Source organism: Syngnathus typhle, linkage group LG15 (assembly GCF_033458585.1).
Source record: "Syngnathus typhle isolate RoL2023-S1 ecotype Sweden linkage group LG15, RoL_Styp_1.0, whole genome shotgun sequence".
Lineage (NCBI taxonomy): Eukaryota > Metazoa > Chordata > Actinopteri > Syngnathiformes > Syngnathidae > Syngnathus > Syngnathus typhle.
In genome coordinates, this window is record NC_083752.1 from 10,126,491 (window position 1) to 10,148,657 (window position 22,167).

General features: G+C 46.4%; 1 protein-coding gene across 3 annotated transcripts; it reads left to right on the forward strand.

Moving 5' to 3' along the window:
* The first annotated feature begins 1,467 nt into the window (after window positions 1–1,467).
* Window positions 1,468–21,857, forward strand: LOC133168267 (F-BAR and double SH3 domains protein 2-like). 3 transcript variants are annotated; one of them, XM_061299716.1, is made up of 20 exons: window positions 1,468–1,703; window positions 5,143–5,240; window positions 10,088–10,133; window positions 11,385–11,458; window positions 11,526–11,670; window positions 11,754–11,887; window positions 12,077–12,131; window positions 12,204–12,332; window positions 12,455–12,577; window positions 12,654–12,749; window positions 18,507–18,623; window positions 18,739–18,840; window positions 19,097–19,252; window positions 19,344–19,484; window positions 19,571–19,654; window positions 19,728–19,893; window positions 19,980–20,203; window positions 20,467–20,611; window positions 20,692–20,756; window positions 20,892–21,857. In XM_061299716.1, exons 1-20 carry the CDS (start codon window positions 1,683–1,685, stop codon window positions 20,976–20,978), a joined length of 2,208 nt encoding a protein of 735 aa, XP_061155700.1. In that variant the 5' UTR covers window positions 1,468–1,682; the 3' UTR covers window positions 20,979–21,857. The 3 variants fall into 3 exon arrangements, with proteins under 3 accessions (XP_061155700.1, XP_061155701.1, XP_061155702.1); XM_061299717.1 differs by lacking the exon at window positions 1,468–1,703 and adding an exon at window positions 10,909–11,310 and having other exon boundaries at window positions 5,147–5,240; XM_061299718.1 differs by lacking the exon at window positions 1,468–1,703 and having other exon boundaries at window positions 5,165–5,240; window positions 10,088–10,143.
* The last annotated feature ends 310 nt before the right edge of the window (window positions 21,858–22,167 follow it).

Sequence of the window (22,167 nt, forward strand, 5' to 3'; positions counted from 1 at the left end):
CGGGCGAGCAGGGCTGGCCGCCAGCCTGGCCCGGACGCCCCCGCGTTTGCCCCTCTTCAGCCTCCTCGCACACCGCTTTCGACGCTTCCCAACCGGGGGAGGAATAGCAGACGAGCCCGGCGACGCTTCAGGATGTAGCAGTCCGAGCTCCTTTGATGTTCCCGCATCAAAGTCCAGAACTCGACAAAACTCGCTTTTGCCGATGTCAAGCAGAACCTGCCTGCCGTACTTGTAGCACGACTCAGTACGACGAGACGAACAAAAAAAACTGCCGGACAAACACTCATTAGACGGACAAAACACCGTTTGGGCGGGACAGAGAGAGGTCGCTGCGTATGCACGCGCCGCCATCTTGAAAAGTTCGGTCATCCAGGAGAGACTCGGAGTAGAGTCGCTGCTCGGTGGAAAATGTGTTTTGAATGTCATTATTCACTCCTATGATATGACGTATTATGCCAGATGAGGTGGCTCGGGCATCTCATCAGGATGCCTCCTGGACGCCTCCCTGGGGAGGTGTTCCGGGCATGTCCCACTGGTAGGAGACCCCGGGGACGACCCAGGACGCGCTGGAGAGACTATGTCTCTCAGATGGCCTAGGAACGCCTTGGGATCCCCCGGGATGAGCTAGATGAAGTGGCTGGGGAGAGGGAAGTCTGGGAGTCCCTCCTGAAGCTGCTGCCCCCGCGATCCGACCCCGGATAAGCGGAAGAAGATGGATGGATGGATGGATGGATGGATGGATGGATGGATGGATGAAGAAATTTAACGAGCATGCAGTGAGTAAATTGGATAACAGGTGATTGGCAATGGCTTTTGTCGTGAGGCGCAGATAGCGCGCTCCCTAAATTATGAACCAAATCCAACAGTATGAAAATTAGTCAAATAATATGATATATTTTACTTTCATTTAATATTATTATTGTCGTTACCATTGTTGTCGTTTTACGTGCCATTGCCGTTTGGAGTCATGTTAGACCAGTGATTCTTAACCTGGGTTCCATCGTACATGGTTCAATCGAACCCTAGGGTTCGGCAGAGCCTACACTACGGAGGTCCGAACACCTGATTTATCGTGTAAATTTGTGATGATGCATATCTGAACTGGTCTCGCAAAGGTAACAGCAGAAGTCACACTGATTTGCAGGTATGTTATTTGTTGTGAGTTCATGCATTGTGTTGGTTTTGTTCTTTGAACAAGGTGATGTTCATGTACAGCTCATTTTGTGCACCAGTACACCACCAGCACCATCTATGTCTTAAATCTGAAAAAAATATAATTGTATTTTTTACTAAAGAGGGGTTCGGTGAATGCATATATGAAACTAGTGGGGTTCGGTTCCTCCAATAAGGTTAAGAACCAGTGTTAAACTCGCTATTGACGTTTTTTTTATTTTGACACCACGCGGAAGCAGTGTTCCTCATACACATTTTATTTTGAAAGAGAAATACGGAAAAGGTTTAAGTCGCTACGTTCAAATGACGTCTGCTCCCTGGGGCCGCGAGCGACAGTACTGTTTTTATCAGCAGGGTTCGGGCTCTCTGTTTAACGGACTCGCCGCGGCTGCCTGGAACTACAATTCTTTCTGTCGATCGCTGTTGTAGCCGAAGAAGTTGGACTAACGTTTCCTGCCCAGATAAACTTTTGGACTTTTTCCGCGTCTTATTTATGTCCAGAAAGAAGGATGCAACCCCCAGCACGAAAGGTGACCCCCCGCCCCCCAACGCACAAGCACGCACGCGCGTGCACACACGCACACACTCTCCCGTCCCGAGTTTGCCTGTAGCCTCAGAAGCTAACGTTACTCGACGAAGTGGTGCATATTTAATGGTTGCCGGACCACGACGGCAAAACACAATTGTGCCTTTGACATATTATTTGCCAAACTGATTGGTTTTTATTACAATATATGCGTATATATGCCTCTTAAAGTTGTTGTACCACAAGTGTGGGAATAGTTTCGCTTAACTTAAAGTACCCTTTTCCCCATTCGAATTAAATAGCATTCTCAATTGCACACAGACGTCACTTTTCTATTATTTTTTTTTTTTATCACTACATTACTCAGGTTTTACGATTAACGTTAAAGATGTTACATCGGCGTGCAAGTGGTTTGTTAAAGCGGTTCTAAAGTTCAAGGGTGCGTATTATACATGGGTACAAAAAAAAAAAAAAAATTTTAATTTTTTTTTTTTTTTTTTTAAAGAAAGTCATGGTACAACAAAACCAACAACAGGACTGACCGACAAAGTCGTGGAACAAAAAGACAGGGTGACATTACCAAAGACAGGAACAGAATGACAGTAACACATGCAATGATCCAACGGTGAGCGAGGGGCAGACAGGACTTAAATACAAAACACGTTACATCGATTGAGGTGACACAGGAAGAGCGGGGTGACGCAAACAGAAACTATGGCAACCTAGACACATAGCAAAACTGGGGACGAGACATGACAAATCTCCCCCGAAATAAAACTCACCTTTCTTCTTGTTTGTTGTCAATCGCGCATCGCATTCAGCCATCCTGCCCAACACACTTAGTAAAATTCATAATTGACGACACATCGTTTGATGCGATGGTGCAATCCTCGATGGTGTGTTATTGTCAAATATTGTTTGTTTTTTAATCTCCATCGCGGACCGGACGTCATACGGAGGCCGCCATTACAGATGCGCAGAACGGTTGCGCAAGACATGTCAGCTATATAAAGAGCGAGAGTTCAGTTCTCCACCTATTAGTTTCAATTCACAGTTTAATTAGCAGTTTCAATCAGCAAATAACAAAATGCGTATTACAGGTAATATTTTATTTCACAACACTTTGCCTTGTTCCTTTCGTCTCTGCTGTTCATTTCAAACACGCTCCATACGACCGCAATGCTCTTGTATCAGACGCTCGCTCGATCACCTGCTAGTTTGCCGTCTGTCACAATGTACCCTACACAGATCCAAAACATTTGTTGCGGCTCCGAGTCACGACGAGGGGCAAGTTTTGGTTTCCAAGGGTGTTTTTATTCCTCTTCAACTTCTCTCCCATACAGAGCCGCCTCTTTCCCGTGTGCGCACAGAGCGCGGTGGTGCGTTTAGGGGCAGTCGGAGAAATCAACGCCAACAAAAAAAATGACATCCAGCCTAGTTAAGACCATACCAAAGACTATAAAAATGGGACCCATTGCCTCCCTGGGTGTGTGATGATCTTTGGGACTTAAAAAAAATAAATAAATAAAAATAAAAAAAAAATAAAAAAAGAAATAATAAAAAATTAATAAAAATTGGGTGCGTATTATACATGGGTACAAGCTTTTTTCCCAGCATCAGCATGCCATTTTTAGGGTGCGTACTATACATGGGGGCGCACTATACACGGAAAAAAACGGTAAGTATCACTTCTCTTCACTGGTAACCCGCACTGAAACTAGCGGAGGGCAGCGAGATCGACGCGTTAGTGGGTTCCGGAGGGGAATCCAAGTGACGACCTCCCTCAAATCAAAAGTACCGTTTTTTTCCGTGTATAATGCGCCCCCATATATAATACGCACCCTAAAAATGGCATGTTGATGCTGGAAAAAAGCCTGTACCCATGTATAATTTTTTTTTTTTTTTAAGTCCCAATGATCGTCACACACGCAGGGAGGCAATGGGTCCCATTTTTATAGTCTTTGGTATGGTCTTAACTAGGCTGGATGTAATTTGACGTTGATTTCTCCGACTGCCCGTAAAGGCACCACCGCGCTCAATGCGGACATGTGAAAAAGGCGTGCGGACGTGAAAAAGGCGGCTCTGTATGGGAGAGACGTTGAAGAAGAAAAAAAACACCCTTGGAAACCAAAACTTGCCCCTCGTCGTGACTCGGAGCCGCAACAAATGTTTCGGATTTGTGTAGGGTGCATTGTGACAGCAAACGAGCAGGTGATCGAGCAAGCGTCTGATACGAGAGCATTGCGGTCGTATGGAACGTGTTTGAAGTGAACAGCAGAGACGAAAGGAACAAGGCAAAGTGTTGTGAAATAAAATCTTACCTGTAATACGCATTTTGTTATTTGTTGATTGAAACTGCTAATTAAACTGAATTGAAACTAATAGGAAGAAAACAACTCTCGCTCTTTATATAGCTGACGTGTCTTGCGCATCCGTTCAGCGCATCGGATCCATAGTGCGCATGCGCAGTCATACTGCCTCGGTATGACGTCCGGTCGGCGATGGAGATTAAAAAACAAACAATATTTGACAATAACACACCATCAAGGATTGCACCATCGCAACCAAACGATGTGTCATCAATTATGAATTTTACTGACTAAGTGTGTTGGGCAGGATGGCTGAATGCGATGCGCCATTGACAACAAACAAGAAGAAAGGTGATTACAAGTTTTATTTCGAGGGAGATTTGTCATGTCTCGTCCCCAGTTTTGCTATGTGTCTAGGTTGCCATAGTTTCTGTTCGCGTCGCGCCTCCCTTCCTGGGTCACCTCAAACAATGTAACGTGTTTTGTATTTAAGTCCTGTCTGCCCCTCGCTCACCGTCGGATCATTGCATGTGTTACTGTCATGATGTCTGTTTGCTTTCTGTTCCTGTCTTTGGTAATGTCACCCTGTCTTTTTGTTCCACGTCTTTGTCGGTCAGTCCTGTTGTTGGTTTAGTTGTACCATGATTTTCTTAATAAAAAAAATAAATAATTGTACCCATGTATAATGCGCACCCCAGATTTTAGGACAATAAATTAGTTAAATTTCGCGCATTCTACACGGAAAAAAACGGTAGATCGTATTTTTGTCCGGGACGAATATGAGTGGACCCAGCTTGATCACATGCGCGTCTCATTAAGTCCTGCCTTTTTACGACGGTCTGAAGGTATGAATGAATGTGGGGTTTTTTTACGGTTTTTTTTTTGGTTCATGGCGCTCTCCTTCGCGTCAGTAGTGAATAAATTAAAAACTTATATATGCTTAAAACTGTTAAACTCTCAAGTCATTCATTTTGAAATAGTGTCCTCATTTACTGACATAGTGTACGCAAATTGGAACGCGCAGCAATCTGTCACGAACGCAGCAGTAAAGACTAGTATAGTCAGGGCCGTACAAAACAAAGAGACAAACAAGCCAAGAAAGACAAAAAACACGTTTGTCATCTCCCTCCACAGGTCCGGGTCACCCAGCAGCTGAAACACATTCACGGCGAGCAGCTGAGCAGACTGCACGTCAAACACCAGACTGAGTGTGACCTCCTGGAAGACCTGAGGTGAGCGCTCTCATGTCTAATCGTGCTTTGGGATCAACAATGTCAAAAGGGGAAGTCAAGTAACAGTCGAGAAATGCGCAATTTTACGCCATCAACCAAGGACTTCCCGTGTTATGAGTTTGAACAAGCTTGCGTAAAGACAAAACGTCAAAATTTTGACCGGGGGGCCGAACCAGGAGCAGATAGATGTAGTGTTTGTGTGAAGTAATATAAATTACATGTAAAGGTCATTGCATAAAAGGTTTTTACTTTTAGAAGATACTAAAGCATGGATATTAAAAAAAAGCTTTTTGAAAACAAATGCATTTATTAACAGCATTAAAAAAATATTTCACCAAAAAACTACTATCAGTGATTCTTATTAAATACGACACTGTTATGATGAATAACATTTTCCATCACTTCAGCGCCTGCAGGTCAGATATATGAAATATGTTTATCTAATGAGGCGAAATCACATCCAACGGCAAACATTCGGACCAAATACATCATCTTGAAGAATCGGTGAAAGAATACATCTAAATAAAGTAATAAAGAAATCAATAGTATTGTTGGTTTCCCTTTTTGGCTAGTACATCATAGTCTGGAGTAAAATTTGTTGTGGTAATTTTTAGGATAGAGCCGAGGTGTCGGTCCGTTGACCTAGATCTGTGATGGGCTTTGTTGACGTTCATGTGGCTGAACGTCTTCTCACACACGTAGGTCGAGCCAAATTGTCCACTCTTTTTTAACATCCGGCACTCACTCTCTACCTTTCTTTTCTTCGGGCCACTCATTTTAATGGAAGGGTTCCAGGGGAAGGTTTCTGGGTGGCATTAGCGTAAAACTGTATCTGAAAACTCAGCGTGCGAATTACGAGAATATTGACGTCACAGCCTACACTCGAAATTCGGCACTGATAGATGAAATTACTACGTACTACTGAGTACGCACGCACACGCACTTGTGAGTTTGCACTGAGCTTTCTGACACGGCTCCCGGGAGTAAATGCGCGGGCGGGCGCTTCCCCATCTACTGGGGAAACATAGTAATTGCAGGGAAAATGACCCCAAAAAAAATACAGTTTATTCAGGTTTGGCGGGCCGGATTAAACGGCCCTGTGGGCCGAATGTGGCCCGCGGGCCGTAGTTTGCCCACCCCTGCATGATTATAATTAACCCCTAATCATGCTTCCAAAGAAAGCAAGTGGGAGCAGTAAAGCCATCCTAAAACACAAAGACGCTCTTAAAGCAATGCGACAGTGAGCGCCCGGCGCGCTGCGGTTGCGGGATCGGACCAAATTAAGCTCCCTGCGCACTGAGGTCCACTTAAATTTTGGTAAGTACATCAGGACTTTAAAAATATTTTCTAAATTTTAGCGACGGCTCTGTCACAATAATGCGACCAGCGCGGTGCAGTTGCGCGGTGGACGCTCGCTCCGGTTGCGCGTTCGGCGGTGCGCTGCGCTGCAGTTGCGCGATCTGACAAATATGCGCAGATGAAAAAATGCTTAAAAAAAGGCGGGGGGGTTTTTGTCTTAAAATATTTTAAAGATTTCCATTATTTGTAATGGGCAAAATAGATTCGGAATTCGACCGATTCGCTTCTCGAACCGCCTTCTGGAACGGATTGTGGTCAAAAACCAAGGTTTGACTGTATTTTTGCTATTCTCGTTAAAATCACACTTACACGTGAACTGGAAATGACAATAATAACACATAGTGAAAGCCAAATTGAGCAAATAGGCTATTTCAGAAGTGTGTGTCAAACTGGTAGCCCTTTGCCTTAATCAGTACCCAGGAAGTAGCTCTCGGTTTAAGAAAGGTTGGTGACCCCTGCACTAGATCAGGTATGGGCAAACTACGGCCTGCGCGCCACATCCGGCCCACGGGACCGTTTAATCCGCCCCGCCAACCCTGAATAAATTGTATTATTAAACTTTTTTGGGTCATTTTGCCTGCAATGACTGCGTTTCCCAGTAGATGGGGAATCGCTCGCCTGCGCATTTACTACCGGAAGCCGTGTCAGAAAGCTCGGTGCACACTCACAAGTGCGTGTATGTACTCAGTAGTACGGACATGGCGCACTCGCGCTCTATTTGTATCAGTGCCGAATTTAGAGCGTGGGCTGTGACGACAGCATTCTTGTAATTCGCGCGCTGAACTTTCAGATACAGTTTTACGCTAAAGTCACCCACAAACCTTCCCCTGGAATCCTTCCATTAAAATGAGTCGCCCAAGGAAAAGCAAGGTGGACACTGAGTTCCGAGTGTTTAAAAAAGAGTGGCCAATTTTGCTCGACATACGCGACGTGACGTTCAGCCACACGAACATCAACCCATCACAGATTGAGGTAAACGGACCAACACCTCGGATCTCTCCTAAGAATTGCCACAACAAATTTTACTCCAGACTATGACGCGCTAGCAAAAAAGGGAGACCAACAACACTGTTCCCACTGAAAATGAAAGGGAGGCTCTCAAGTTTGTTGTAAAAAAATGCATTTAGAATATGATTTGTACAAATAGCAGGGATTGAAACTAGCGACCATTCTCATTTTCAGACAATGAAGGATGCTCAAGGACATTGATGCACCACCTGTTTGCGACTAATCTTAACCTGTAAAGTTCTTAAGGCTTACTTTAAGGAAGTGTTTCCCGTTTCCTCACCTCTGTTACCAGGTGTTTGTGAGTTAAAACTCTGCTCTGATTTTCAGATACCCCTCACCGTGTTGCCGTTTTGATTACTTTATTTGGACGTATGCTTTCACCGATTCTTCAAGATGATATATTTGGTCAGAATGTTTGCCGTTTTATGTGATCTCATAAGACAAAAATCTTTCATTAATCTGACCTGCAGGCACTGAAGTGATGGAGATTGTTTTTCATAATAACAGTGTTGTATTTTATGAGAATCACTGAAAGCAGTTTTTTAGTGATTTTTTTTTTTTTTTAATGCTGTTAATAAATGCATTTGTTTTCAAAAAACGTTTTTTGAATATCCATGCTTTACTACCTACTAGGGGTGTAAATCGCGGGTTTTGTCACGATACAATATCATATCGATACAAAGAATCACGATACGATATTTGCCGATATCTTAACGCCTGCTGTGATTCTATCACGATATAGTGCTCTACGATCGATATATATATTTTTTTTTAAATAAAAAATATAGAACAATATCCTGATTTATAACAATTCATACGCAAAATCAACAAGGTACTGCAAACTCTTTATTTAGGAAATTACAAGAGTATTGTAGTATACAAAGTGCTTATTTTAACACTGAACTTTGATGCCGTGTTTTTTCCTTTAAATGTGCGGCGAGATTTGTGCTCCCTGAATATTTGATCACCGCATGGCAGGATTTACAAACTGCACGTGTCTTGTCCGTTGAGCCATCTTTTCTTTGGAATCCAAAGTGCTTCCAAACGAATGACTTGAAGCCTAAAGGGGAGCAAATTTCCTCGTCTTTTTAGACACTAGCCATAGCACCAGCCCAGGAGCTGCGTACTAGTTGTCGACTCCCCTTTCACGTGCCTGCTCTGCTCACAACACAACAACGCCGCGCACTGCTCCCGGAAAGAGTAAGCAAGCAACAATGAACTGGATTTCAAAATAAAGTCGCGTCTAAAACGCGGCAATATAAATCGATGTTTACGTTTAGCATCGATGCCAATAAATCGTAGAGCATTATATCGATGTATCGATGAATCGTTACACCCCTACTACCTACTAAAGGCCAAAACCTTTTATGCAATGACCTTTACAGGTCGTTTATATTACTTCACACAAACACTACATCTATTTGCTCCTGGTTCGGCCCTCCGGTCCAGATTTAGCACACAGTTCGGCCCGCAAGTCAAAAAGTTTGCCCACCCCTGCACTAGATGCTTCCGACAATAAACGTTTTACAGGCAGAACATTACAATATGTTGTCATTCAGCATTTGTTCACTTTTAAAACAGAGAGAAATTTGGCCATTTTGATCATTTTAGGGTGGGGAGAAAGTCAAAAAATGTCTGTGGATCTTGAAAAGAGTGAACCAGTCTATAAAAGGCTTCGTGCTACCACTCGGTTTACAATCAAACGAAACAAAACAAAGCGAATTACAAGTTCTGTATTTAACAAGGGCGCAGTCGGTTTAGCTGAATGCTAAGAATCACTACCTACCGTATTTTCCGGAGTACAAGTCGCACCGGAGTATAAATCTCAACAGCCATAAATCTTTTGACAAAATCCAACACCAAGAACAGACAACAGGCTGAACGGTATGGTATGCTAATGTTACATAAACACATAAAAGAGGAACTGAGAACGTGCCTGACATAACATATTAAGAGTTATTTAAATAACTATAACACAAATAAGTTCATCAAACCATCTGTGTCACTCCAAATCATTAAATCCATTGAAATCTTCGTCCACTGTGTCACTTATAAACAACTCAGCTGACTCCGGAAGTAGATGCACTGCTGACGTCAGACTCATCGTCAGTTGCAGTTCCAATTATTTCACAGGCCTAGAGCGCCCTTATGCGGTTTAGTGTGAAAATAACATGTGAAGTGACATACTAGTAAGTAATATGTGAATGATCAAGTAATAATGTGTTAATAATTTCACATATAAGTCACTCCTGAGTATAAGTCGCACCCCCAGCCAAACTATGAAAAAAACCCTGCAATTTATAGTCCGAAAAATACGGTAATAGCATTTGTGTGGTGCTAGCGTTGGAGGGCTTTGATAAAGAGATACTTGAACACGATGGATGCGGGAACAATAGTAGACAGACAACATGCTGTTATGGATATGTCGGGACTAAAGGAGACTTTTGGGTGATTTGATCATTCCCACTCGTCTTTTGCAGGACTTTTAGCCAGAAACGGGCATGCGTCGAGCGGGACTACGCCCAGGTAAGGAAACGTGCGTTCATGCCCTAAATCTTAATGGCTCCTCGCCTATGTATTTATAATCTGGAGGTGTCGCAATAGTGCTGTGCCTGTGGAAACTGAGCCTTGCCGGAAGCGCTAAGGAAGACATACCTGCCCGCTGCTTCCAGAAGGACGTCAATTGGACGTCTGACAATAAGAACAAACAAGGAAGCAAACAAGATTCTCTTGTTGGCCGTGTTGTGGCATTAAAGGCCCGTGAGAAATGTGCCGTAACGCTGTGAAGAGAAGGCGGCGCGACGAGCAAGCGCAAAATCGTCAAAAAGTGAAAGCGTAAACTGCTTGCCCATTTGCCCGCGCCGCTTCCTCGGCGCCAAAACGGTTAGCGGGTTTATGTAAAGCATGTCACGTGGCCGGACCCCCGACAAAAGACCGCGGCTCCGGCTCGGCGGAGCTTGTAGGCAGGGGTGCAAATTTGGCACAGCTCAGGCTGAACGATAGTGATTGAGTTGAGAGAGATGGAGTCACCTGGCTTTGCTCTGAGCCTCGGCTTTCTTTTTTCAAAGGTTGTGCAAATTCCCCAAAAGGGTAGAGCCTTCCAAAAGGCGGCGCCGCCTGATCTCTTGCTCCGTCTTAGGAAGGCCGCAATGTCTCTGGGGAGAAGAATAAGCACAAATGAAACGTGGTCCAATCGTTTCTTGACAAAAGCATCTCCCGATGGACACATCAGAGGCTTCGTGATATTGTCATCAATTGCTGAGGAGCGAGAGTGCTTTTTTTTTTTTTTGTGTCTTTCAAGGAATGAAAGATGCACCTGTGCTCTGATCAACTAGCTGCTCTTATTTGAGGCCGGTGGTGTGCTCCACCTGCAAGCTTCATCAGCCAAGGCTGGGGATTGCCATTCCCATCACAGAAGAGCTGAAAATGAGCTCCTCTGTTCGGGCGCGGGTTGGATCGACTCACGCGTTCTCCCCACAATGGGCCGGTTTGTCTCGCGGCTCTCCAGCCTTGGCACCATCAGATCGGGAGGCATCACCTCCAACCCGCGACCACATTACACGGGATTCAAAGCAAAGGCGACCCCCGTTAAAGTGTCGCACCGCTCGGACCTCGTCTGTCTCTTGCAGCATTGGTGCAGCACACTAATATGGTCTCCGTTTGGTGTCCGCGAATCACCAAGCCCAAGCAAGTCAATAAATAGGTGATGGGCAGAGTTCAAGGCAATGTGGCTCCAACCTGCGCCTCAGTGTTAACGGTGAACGTGTCGTCCTCCAGGCTCTGCACAAGTTGGCCAATCAGTACCTAAAAAGGGAGTGGCCCGACAGCCTGTGGGAGGAAGCCGATCGCAGGTAAGGGACAAAAGGTGGCCGGTGCCCTCCCAAAACCAATCCAGGCCCTTTTGTGTGTTTGCCACAGGAATATGTACTGCGTATGGCGGGCTTATCTGGAGGGGACCATCCGTGTCACCCGCTCCAAGATCAGCGCCTGCGACAACTACAAAGCGCAGGTGGCTGAGCCAGCCAAGACTGCCCGGTTGCAGAAGGAGCAGCGGCTGCGTAAGGTAACGGCCGAGGCTCTCGTGCCCTTTTGAAAGGCTGCGGCCAATGTCAACCTGCCGCCGCCTCCGTCCCGTGGCTTTGCCAGTGTGTTGAGCGGCTGACGAGCATCCAGGCTGAGCTGCAGGACTCCGTCAGAGAGCTGAGCAAGAGCAGGAAGAAGTACCGGGAGGCGGAGAGCGTGGCGCAGGCCGTGCGGGAGAAGGCCGAGCTGGAAGCCAAGTAAGAGCCAACCCAAAACGGCAACTAAAGAGCCCAATCGTCACGTTAGCGCTTAGCCTGTTAGCAAGGCAGCCCTGGCGCCACTTGAGACACCACAAAGCGCAATGACTCTCCACCCCAGCTGGCAACGTCAAAATCTAAATTGCCAATTGATCAGTTATTGCTCAGAGCTTTTTTTGTTGCGTCCAGGTCTAAGCCGAGCCTCTTCCAGTCCAGATGGAGTCTACAGAGAGGAACCATCAAGGTCGGCCTGCACCACTCGGGATGGCCACGGGAGACGCGCTGGGCATTTTCTAACCGACTATGCACGTTGCAGCTCAGAGCCAAGCGGAGCGAGTGTGACTCTAAAGCCGCGCGCAGCCGCAACGACTACCTGCTTACGCTAGTGGCGGCTAATGCTCACCAGCGACGCTACTACCACATCGACCTCGACGACTGCCTCAAGGTGTGCCGGATGGCACAGGATTATTTCGTTTGGAGTCCGGGGGGTGACGGTGTCTCCTTATAATGGAGATAGACTTTGCTACGGGCGCTTCCTTGGAATTAAACAGGTGTGGCTTTTGCCAGGTGCTGGACGGGAGGATTTACGAGCAGGTGAAGGATTATTTGGTTTCGCTGTGTCAGACGGAACTGGAAAGCAACCAGGCCACGCACGACGTCTTTGACGAGCTCTTAGACCGCTCCGCTGGGGTAAGAAATGCCCCCTGGTTGGTTTTCAGGCGCGCCGCCATCGCTGCCACTGATTAATCCATCAAATGCACCAAAGGTCCTCCGGGAGTTCCATCACCAGACGTTTGTGCAGAAGAATGGCGTTTTCCAAAAAGCGGCTGACTTCTTGTACCAGCCCGTCGACATGGATACGGTAAAGACCTGGTGCCGACGTTTTTATGTATTCTTTATTTTTTTATAAAAACAGATGTTCCTGTTGAGATCAACTCTGTTTGGAACGATTCAATGCAACGGCGAGTGTAACATTTTTGACGTACGTCTTGTAGGAGCTGCCGGGTGAGCAACCTTTAGTTGAATGTGCCAGATCTCATGCGAAAGCAGGGCTGCGGACTTTGATCACTTTGCAAACACTGGATTGGTTACTTGCTCTCGTGGCAGGCGGGTGCCCTTGTTTGACGTCGGATATAAATGACCAGGTGCTCTTTTGAGGCTTTCTCGCGTTCGCAAAGGTAGCTGGCTAGGGTTCGTTCAGGCTTGCAAAGAAGTTGAAACTGTTTGAGCGGTTTGTTTGTTGCACAAAGGAATGCCAATGAGGCACTTTCATAAAAACTTGCCAGCAAGGGGACCCCTTGGCCAACCTTTTAATAAGTGGACCCAGGTGCGCAAATGGTTCCCGTCCCAATTGTCGGAACCGGTTGCTAGCCAATCACAGACAAAGCAAGCAAATATACCATATTGGCCCGAATATAAGATGACCCCCTCTTTTTCAAGACTCAAGTTTGAAAAAAGACCTTTTGAACACAAAATCTAATTTTTATACAGAAAATAATTACATCTGAAACAAATGATTATAAAAAATATATTCAAGAGAAAAAGCATATTTTGCCTCATTCAAATCATGCAGAAACTGTGTATCACATCTTAATATCTGAACATTTATATATGTAAACTAAAGTGCAATCACATTTGTAAATGAATGGCTTCTGGTTTTTGAAATGTAAATAAACCAATCTACTGTGATAAAACAACAAAATTGCAATCACTGCATTAACCATCAAAGTAAAGTCTAACTGTAGTCTTGAAACAAATCTGAATTAAGAAAAACATTGTAATAAAATAATGCAAACTGCTACCGCTATTGTTGGGGAGCCTGAGGGGTTGGCTCGGATGGTTATACTCTTTTCACCCCCGGGTGTCGGTCAGAACAGTGGTCCCCAACGTTTTTTGCGCCACGGACCGGTTACGTGTCATAAATATTTTTGTGGACCGGCCTTTATATAAATAAATAAAACATTTATATAAATAAATAATACATTTATCATAAATATATAAATACGATGAAATAAAATGATTCGACTAGCATAAAAACAAGTATAAACGACATGAAAATAAAACTCACCATTCCGTTGAATTAGTGGGAGCACTGAGCTTGTTTCTCAGAAATGAGCTGGCATAATCGGAGACAATGACGCCCGAAGTGGTTAAGGTTTGGGATGCTTGGGCTACATGTGCCCAAGCACTTTTGAAGGCTCCATTGCCTCGTTAGCTAGCCTGTTGCCGCCACATATTATGCAGAGTTTGCTTGCTTGGCGCGTCAGTCACCTGTGGCGATAAATCCATATTTAAAGTAGGACTTTCTTTTAAATGCAGTTTTCCTTTTCTTGGAAATCGTAGCCTCTTCTTCTTCTGTCTCCTCATTGGGCTTCTTTCCCTTTCCGAAGAAGCTTTCCAAGCATCTGTTTCTTGCTCATTTTTGCTAGCTTCGCGGGATCGACTGGGGGGGGGGGGGGGGGGGGGCGAGCTTCTTGACCTGAATTAACCAGTATCAAGAGACACAGCTGCACAGACGGATGTAATTAACTATTTTTCAGAATAAATTCTTACTCATTTTTGCTAGCTTTGTGGGCTCAACTGGGGAAACCTGTCTCGTGGGGTTGGGGACCACTGGGTCAGAACACAGCAGCGAAGACGTGGTTCAGTTTTGATTGCTTTACTGAATCATTGTATATATTATATACCGTAATTTTCGGACCATAAGTCGCGTTTTTTTCCGTAGTTTGGGTGGGGGGGCGACTTATAATAAGGAGCGACTTATGTGGTTTTTTTTCAAAAATTTTCCCCCCAAAAAAAAGTGACACCGCGACAAACGAACCGCAAGGTATTACTGTAATTTGAATTTCAAGTGACGTCAGCAGCGCGACGCGATGTGGCGCGGCGGTTGTTTACATAAAGGACAAATACTGATCGTGGGATGACGAAAGTGGGATGTACTACCGGCATCAATCGCGGCTTTGTTTCCAAGTGACACGGAGGACGAAGAGTTTGAAGTATATAAGGATTTGGAGTGACACAGAAGGTTTGAAAAACTATTATGGCTTTTACGCACGCCCGGTCCTACTCTACGAAGCTCTCTTTCACCTCCGTGGATAGAAGTCGGGGGCCGGTGCTGGGCCGGATGTCAAACGCTGCGTGTTCGCTTCTCTTCCGGGGGGGGGGTGTTAATGGGACGTTAAACGCTTTGTGTGGCGGGCTCCATCTAGTGTGGAAACTGAGAAGCTGAGCTCAAGCTTCTTGTGCGGGCCATATTCAATTATGTTTTCAGAATTTGCTGCGGGCCAATAAAAACTGGACCGTTAGTTTGGACACCCCTAATTTAGAGCAAAGAATTGTGTAGTCTGCCTGATGCCATTGCCTTTGGTCTTTTCTGTTCCACATGTAGAGTTATGTAGCTTGTTAAGTCAACCATAATATCGGATCGGTATCGGGTATCGACCGATACGCAAAGCCACGGCATCGGTATCGGTATCGAAACTGAAAAAGTCGGATCGGTGCATCTCTAGTATATAAATATATATATATACATATATATATATGTCAGCTAAATGGCAAGAACAAGATCCGGGCAATAAACAGCTACGCCCTGCCAGTCATCAGATACCCTGCAGGAATAATAAACTGGCCAAAGGAAGAGACGCAGACCACAGATGTCAAGACACGGAAGCTCCTAACCATGCACGGAGGGTTCCACCCTAAGTCCAGCACCCTGAGACTGTACACTAGCCGTAAAGAAGGAGGCCGAGGACTACTGAGTGTGAGAGCCACTGTTCGGGATGAAACAGCCAAGATCCATGAGTACATCAAGGAAAAGGCCCGAACGGATGACGTGCTCAGTGAATGTCTCAGACAATGGCAAACAGAGGAAGAGTGGCTAGAGACACCATCATGGGAGGACAAACCCCTACATGGGATGTACCATCGGCAGATAAGTGAAGTGGCTGACATCAAGAAATCCTACCAATGGCTGGAAAAAGCTGGACTGAAGGACAGCACAGAGGCACTCATCATGGCTGCACAGGAACAGGCTCTGAACACCAGAGCAATAGAGGCCAAGATCTACCACACCAGACAAGACCCAAGGTGTAGGCTGTGCAAAGAGGCCCCTGAGACAGTCCAGCACATAACAGCAGGGTGTAAGATGCTAGCAGGGAAAGCATACATGGAACGTCATAACCAAGTGGCTGGCATAGTGTACAGGAACATCTGTGCAGAGTATGGACTGGAAGCCCCAAGGTCAAAGTGGGAAGCACCCCCTAAGGTGGCAGAGAACGGGCGAGCCAAGATCCTGTGGGACTTCCAGATCCAGACTGACAAGATGGTGATGGCGAACCAACCGGACATTGTGGTGGTGGACAAACAGCAGAAGAAGGCCGTTGTAGTGGATGTAGCAATACCAAGCGATGGCAACATCAGGAAAAAATAACTTGAGAAGCTAGAGAAATACCAGGGCCTCAAAGAAGAGCTTGAGAAGGCCTGGAAAGTGAAGGCCTCGGTGGTGCCCGTGGTCATTGGGGCACTTGGGGCAGTGACCCCCAAACTGGAGGAATGGCTACAGCAGATTCCAGGAACAACATCAGACATCTCAGTCCAGAAGAGTGCAGTGCTAGGAACAGCCAAAATACTGCGCAGAACCCTCAAGCTCCCAGGCCTCTGGTAGAGAACCCGAGCTTGGAGTGGAAAAACCACCCGCGGAGGGTGAGAGGGGATTTTTTTTTTTTTTTTTTATGTATATATATTATGTAATAATAAATAACCATGAATGAAATACTCTCGGTAACACACCAAACATAAGTCATCGATCGAGACAACAAAATACATTTGCTGGCGACCGTTACTCGTACGATGCGAGGCAAACTTAAAGGAGCGCGCCGGAGGTGTCAATCAAACGGCGCGCACACAAAGCAAACCGCGATGGGACAAACGGCACAACAGTGGACAGTAGTAACAATGAAATGTATATACTCACTTTGTGTCAATGACGCACACAATCACAGCAACATACTCAGTCGAAACCAGCAACCTTTAACTTACCGCTGCGCAAAAGTGAAAATGGGTATAATGTCTAAACCGAAATATAAGACGACCCCCACTTTTTCAATCTTATTTCAATGCAAAAAACATCGTCTTATATTTGGGACAAAACGGGAATATCAGATGATGGAACAAGGCAATCAGACAAAGTAAACCAATATAATAGAGTGGAGCCTCAATTTTCGAACGTCCCGGTTCTCGAACAAATTGGTATTCGAACAAAAAATTCTAGATTTTTTTGCTTCGGATGTGGGACGAAATTCGGTTGTCGAACCTCGCGAGATGAGCCGAGAGGACCTGCATGGCAACTGACTCCGTTCGTTATTACATTCTCACTACTCTGAGGATTGCATCAACTCTAATCATGCTTCCAAAGGAAACAAGTGGGACAGTTAAGCCATCCTAAAACACAAAGAAGCTCCTAAAGCAATGCGACACTGAGCGCCCGGCGCGCTGCGGTTGCCCGATCGGACCAAATTAAGCTCCCTGCGCACTGAGGTCCATTTAAATTTTGGAAAGTACATCAGGACTTTAAAAATATTTTCTAAATTTCAGCGACGCCTCTATCACAATAATGCGACCAGCGCGGTGCAGTTGTGCCGTGGGCGACGCGCTACGGCTGCGCGTTCGTCAGTGCGCTGCAGTTACTCGATCGGACAAAGATGCACAAATGAAAAAATGCTTAAAAAAGGCGTTTTTTTTATTGTGCTTGAAATGGATTACATTTTTTTCCATTATTTGTAACGAGAAAACATGATTCGGAATTTGAACGATTCACTTCTCGAACAGCCTTCTGGAACGGATTGTGGTCGAAAACTGAGGCCCCACTGTATTAGATGACAGAGCAAACCTGCTTTTTTATCTTGGCCCTAAAGCAAATGCGTTGATGCTGTAAATACGTGACTTACGTCCCACTTGTAATACGAGCTCCGAAGGTCGACTCACGCCTTGATGGCATTCATTGATGATTCATAGAGGCAGGGCGAATTTCCTCTGTTGTGGCGCCGATTTGTTTTCCTTGGACATGCCAACAAGCAGCCGCCTGTTCCTCAAGAAAACGCAGCCCGGCCTTTTCCTCCTCTGGCCGCTTTGCGCTTTGGCCAGACAGAGGGATCTAGTAAAAGCGGGAGGAGGGCCTGTGAGTGGGCCTAATGGTGTCGTGCTGACCTTCCCCGCTGCCACGAACAACATCATAATGCAGGTTTTGTGTTCTCTTAAACATTTGTGCTGACCTGATGCTGGCGGCGGTCCGTCGCCGTTGAAGCGCCATCCCCCAGCTGCTCGGCACGCCGCCCACTATTTCCATGGTGCTGATGTCATGTGCTTGGAAGGCACGTGCAGCGTTGTTTTGCTCTTCTTATTCTCGTCTTTTTTGCCGTGTCCTTCCACGGGACATTGGTCACCCCTACAAAGAAAACAATGCCAGCAGGATCCACCAACTTGCTCCCATTTCTTCCAAGTTGTGAAGAAATCAATGAAGCGCTCGCTTGAAAATGGATTTGGCATTTCTCCCTGAATGAGTTCAACTCACTCTCACCGTTTGTTTGTAACAAATCTGGCTTTTGTCTCTTTCCTCCCCAAGGTGACCCATCTGCTAAAAGAGAGCGGCACGCCAGAGGAGCACGGCCTGGACAAGGAGGCGCGCAAGTGGGCCACTCGGGTGGCCCGAGAGTACAAAAGTATCATCTGCACACAACGGGTGAGAACCAAACATGCGCACAGTCTAAACGAGTTGGACTCAAGACAGTACGATTGAGGGAGGGAAAACATGCAACGCTGACCTCATCTGGGAATCTCCCCCATTGGGTATTCAGGTGTTGGAGGAGTTTGGGGCTCAGGAGAGTTGCGAGCAGGACGTGCCCGTGGAACTAGAGGCCAAGATGGAAGTGGCGAGGCAGAGTCTGCGGAAGGCTGAGGTATGTAAGCAAAGTGCCACCTGTTGGAGGCTCTCATCATGCACTCAAAAACAAAGCATCGATTTGGACTTGGGTTGGGCCCGTGCTTTGCAATATGTTCAGGAAGGGAACATTTTGCGCATCCATTCCCCAACTCTCCTTTTCCTCCAAAGCAAAAAGTAAATCTTATTGTTCGACTTGGCTTTTGGAGAAGAGGCACCATCTGGCGAGACTTGCTGACATGCAGCTGGATGCTGCTTTTGTGCCGCTCTGGCAGACAGTGAAGACCAAGGCAGAGGCCCGTCTGGACCTGTTGAGGCAGGCGGGTGTCGGCGTGGAAACGTGGCTGAAGAGCGCCATGAACCAGGTGATGGAAGAGCTGGAGAACGAGCGCTGGAACAACCTCAGCAGCGCCCATGATCTTTCGCTCTCTGTAAGGAAAGCCCCCCCCCCCCCCTTTTTTTTTTTTTTTTTTTTTTTTTTAACACGTCCCTTTTTACGACTCGTTCGTCTCATCCCGCAAGGGGACAGACGATTTGGAGGACGAGGGGAACAGCGGCGACGTGCCGGACGACAGCAGCGATGTGCTGGATGACAGCAGCTCCAGCCCCTCCGGCACATTAAAAAACTACCCCCTCACCTGCAAAGTGCTCTACTCATACAAGGTAGGAGCCCTCGCCAAGCACTTACACAAGAGCAGATGTGGAGGTGGGCCGGCCGGCCTTACCTTTGATTGATGCACCATCTTCAGGCCTCTCAGCCAGATGAACTGAGCATGGAGGAGCAGGAGATCTTAGAGGTCATCGACGACGGCGACATGGAGGACTGGGTCAAGGTGAGTCAGGTTTGCTGGTGTTTCCAGCTCCGAGCCCTCTTTGACTCATCCTCAACTGAGGTTTTGTGGGCAGGCCAGAAACCGCAGCGGCCGGGTTGGCTACGTCCCAGAGAAATACCTGCAGCTGCCGTCCTCCAACAGCCTGCTCAGCATGTTGCAGTCCCTGGCAGCGCCAGACGCTCGCTCACACTCCTCCGGCAACTCCGTCGAGAGTGAGCTTCCCGGCACCTCTGTTGACGGTAGGGACGAGATTGACAAGTCACAGATGGTGCTAACTGGAACGCTGTGTGGAAAGCTTCAAACTCAGCATTGCACTCCATTGCAGTGTGCGTCGCCAAAGCGCTGTACGACTACGCCGGCCAGACGGACGATGAGCTATCCTTCCCCGAGGGCGCCGTCATCCGCATCCTGAGCCGGGAGACACGCGAGGACGACGGCTTCTGGAAGGGCGAGTTCAATGGCGTCGTTGGCGTGTTCCCCGCCGTCCTGGTGGAAGACCTGGCCGGCGGTGCGGGTGCAAACGGACAGAGAGACGCCGGCAACGCCCGGGTACAAAGTCAAGTCTGGGAATTTATACTTTGCAGCGGCTGCTCAAGGTGGCATCCTGAATTCATCGCAGCGCTGCTGTCCATTAGCTCAACCTAACCATAACATCAGTACACCACTAGACGGTGCCAAAGTAATACTGCTTTGGCCACAGTGCAAAACAGCTACTGGCTGAGATTTGGAGCCAATGTAGAAAAACAAAACACATAAGCAAATTTGCAAATGCTGACCTGAGAATTGGCAGTTTGTTCCCCTTCCTGTTTCAGTCTTCCCCTCGCAACCCCTTCCACTCGGGGCCGCTCCTCAGCAGCCCCCCACAAACGCCCACCGCCTCATCAAACCCCTGCGGTGCCGCCTCGCCCATCGGAGCGCCACCCGCCTGGCACAATGGGCACAAGAGCCCCTTTCGCAGTACGTCTTATCGCATTGCAAAGTCATCCAAGTGAAATGTTCTGATGAACTGGGCTCACTGTGGAACCGTGTCACTTAAGGTCCGGGACAAGGCTCCCCGCAACCTCCCAAATACACAGAGAGCGCATCCAGCACCATCCGACCTGTGAGTAGAACCGCGCCTTTGCCGTTTGATTCCATGCATTTGTATCCCTTGTGATTAAACGGATGTTTTAATTTGAGCGCATCTCACTTGTTACTAACGGGACGGATGAATGGACCCACCCCCCAACCCTAACAGGTCCGTGCTGCTCCACCCCCCCCTACCAAGCAGCACCCACGGGGGCAGGTGAAGCGGCGAGAGGAGGTCGAGATCACACTGGTCTGAAGCGGAGATGGGACGCCCCCTCGAGGATGCCTCACATGGCCAGTGGAAGAAAAAACAAGGGTGGCTTTCTCCCCGTCAAGCGTCTCCATTTTGATGACGAAACTCTTTTGTCTCATAAGAGAAAATTGTCACCTTGCATTAAGAATGGGAGTGTGAGGCTGGCCCGGTCCCCCCAGCTCGAACTCTAAAAGAAGGGAAAAGTGGCAATGATGCTAGGAAGCTTTTTTTTTTTTTTTTTTTTTTTTTTTAAACGCAAAACTCCCTGTTTAAATTGCACTCCGTTTAAAAGCAATGCAATGTTTCTGAACTACCTTTCGTTCGTCTCTGATGGGGCAATTTTGCTGGGTCTACGTGAAAATTGCCTTTGTTCAGAAATGGAGGGAGCGACCCTTTCTTCGTGTGTGTCACATAATGAAACACTTTTGTATGTCGTCAATATTTTGATTGTCAACATTTCTCCTGTAGTTTGTTGCTATTTGGCCTGAAATAGCCACCAGTGTGAGAAGTGATTGGCGTTTGCAATCTTTACAGAGAGCTCCAGAATATTCGCAACAGCGTTTTACAATTAGAAAAAACACAATAAAGCTTAGTTCCACTCCATCTGCATGGTGAGTAAAAAAGGACTCGTTCAGCCGCGTTGCTGCTTGCTCATTGATCTTCTTGAGATCTGTATGACATCAAACTTATTTTTGAAGTTTGCATTTACCCTCCTGTATTGGAATCAGGGCAAAAAAGACAAGTGTCTTTTCCCTGTTTCGAGATGTTAACAGACTACTTCAAGCACGTTTTGTTCCGCCGTGTTAGCGCTGCAAGTGTCCCATTTACACAAGTGGATGTTTAAGATATTTATTGTGTACAAATAAATGTCAAGTGCGTCAATGGTGGATTGTTTATTCTTTTTTTTTCTAATTCTTTTGTTTGTTTGTCTGTCTGCAGGATTCACAATCAACCTCAGATTACTGTTTTAATTCTCTGTCATTAAAAAAATATATGCTTATGGTTTGTCATTATTTGATGATTTAAATCTTATTATGACTTTAAATACTCCCAATAAGTCAAATGGGGAATAAATGTTTTAAATTAAGTTTAGAATTTAAATTAATGGACATTGATGCATAATTGCACATAGCAAATGATGGATGGCTGTGGATATTTCATTTTGGCACGCAAAACGTGACGTAATGGCCAT

What these genes read in the sequence shown, in the direction of transcription:
- LOC133168267 (XM_061299716.1), top strand. Translation starts at nt 1,683, where the DNA reads ATGCAACCCCCAGCACGAAAG. An exon ending in TGCAACCCCCAGCACGAAAG is followed by an intron (nt 1,704 to 5,142) that starts GTGACCCCCCGC and finishes CTCCCTCCACAG; the next exon opens with GTCCGGGTCACCCAGCAGCT. An exon ending in GAGACGCCGGCAACGCCCGG is followed by an intron (nt 20,204 to 20,466) that starts GTACAAAGTCAA and finishes TTCCTGTTTCAG; the next exon opens with TCTTCCCCTCGCAACCCCTT.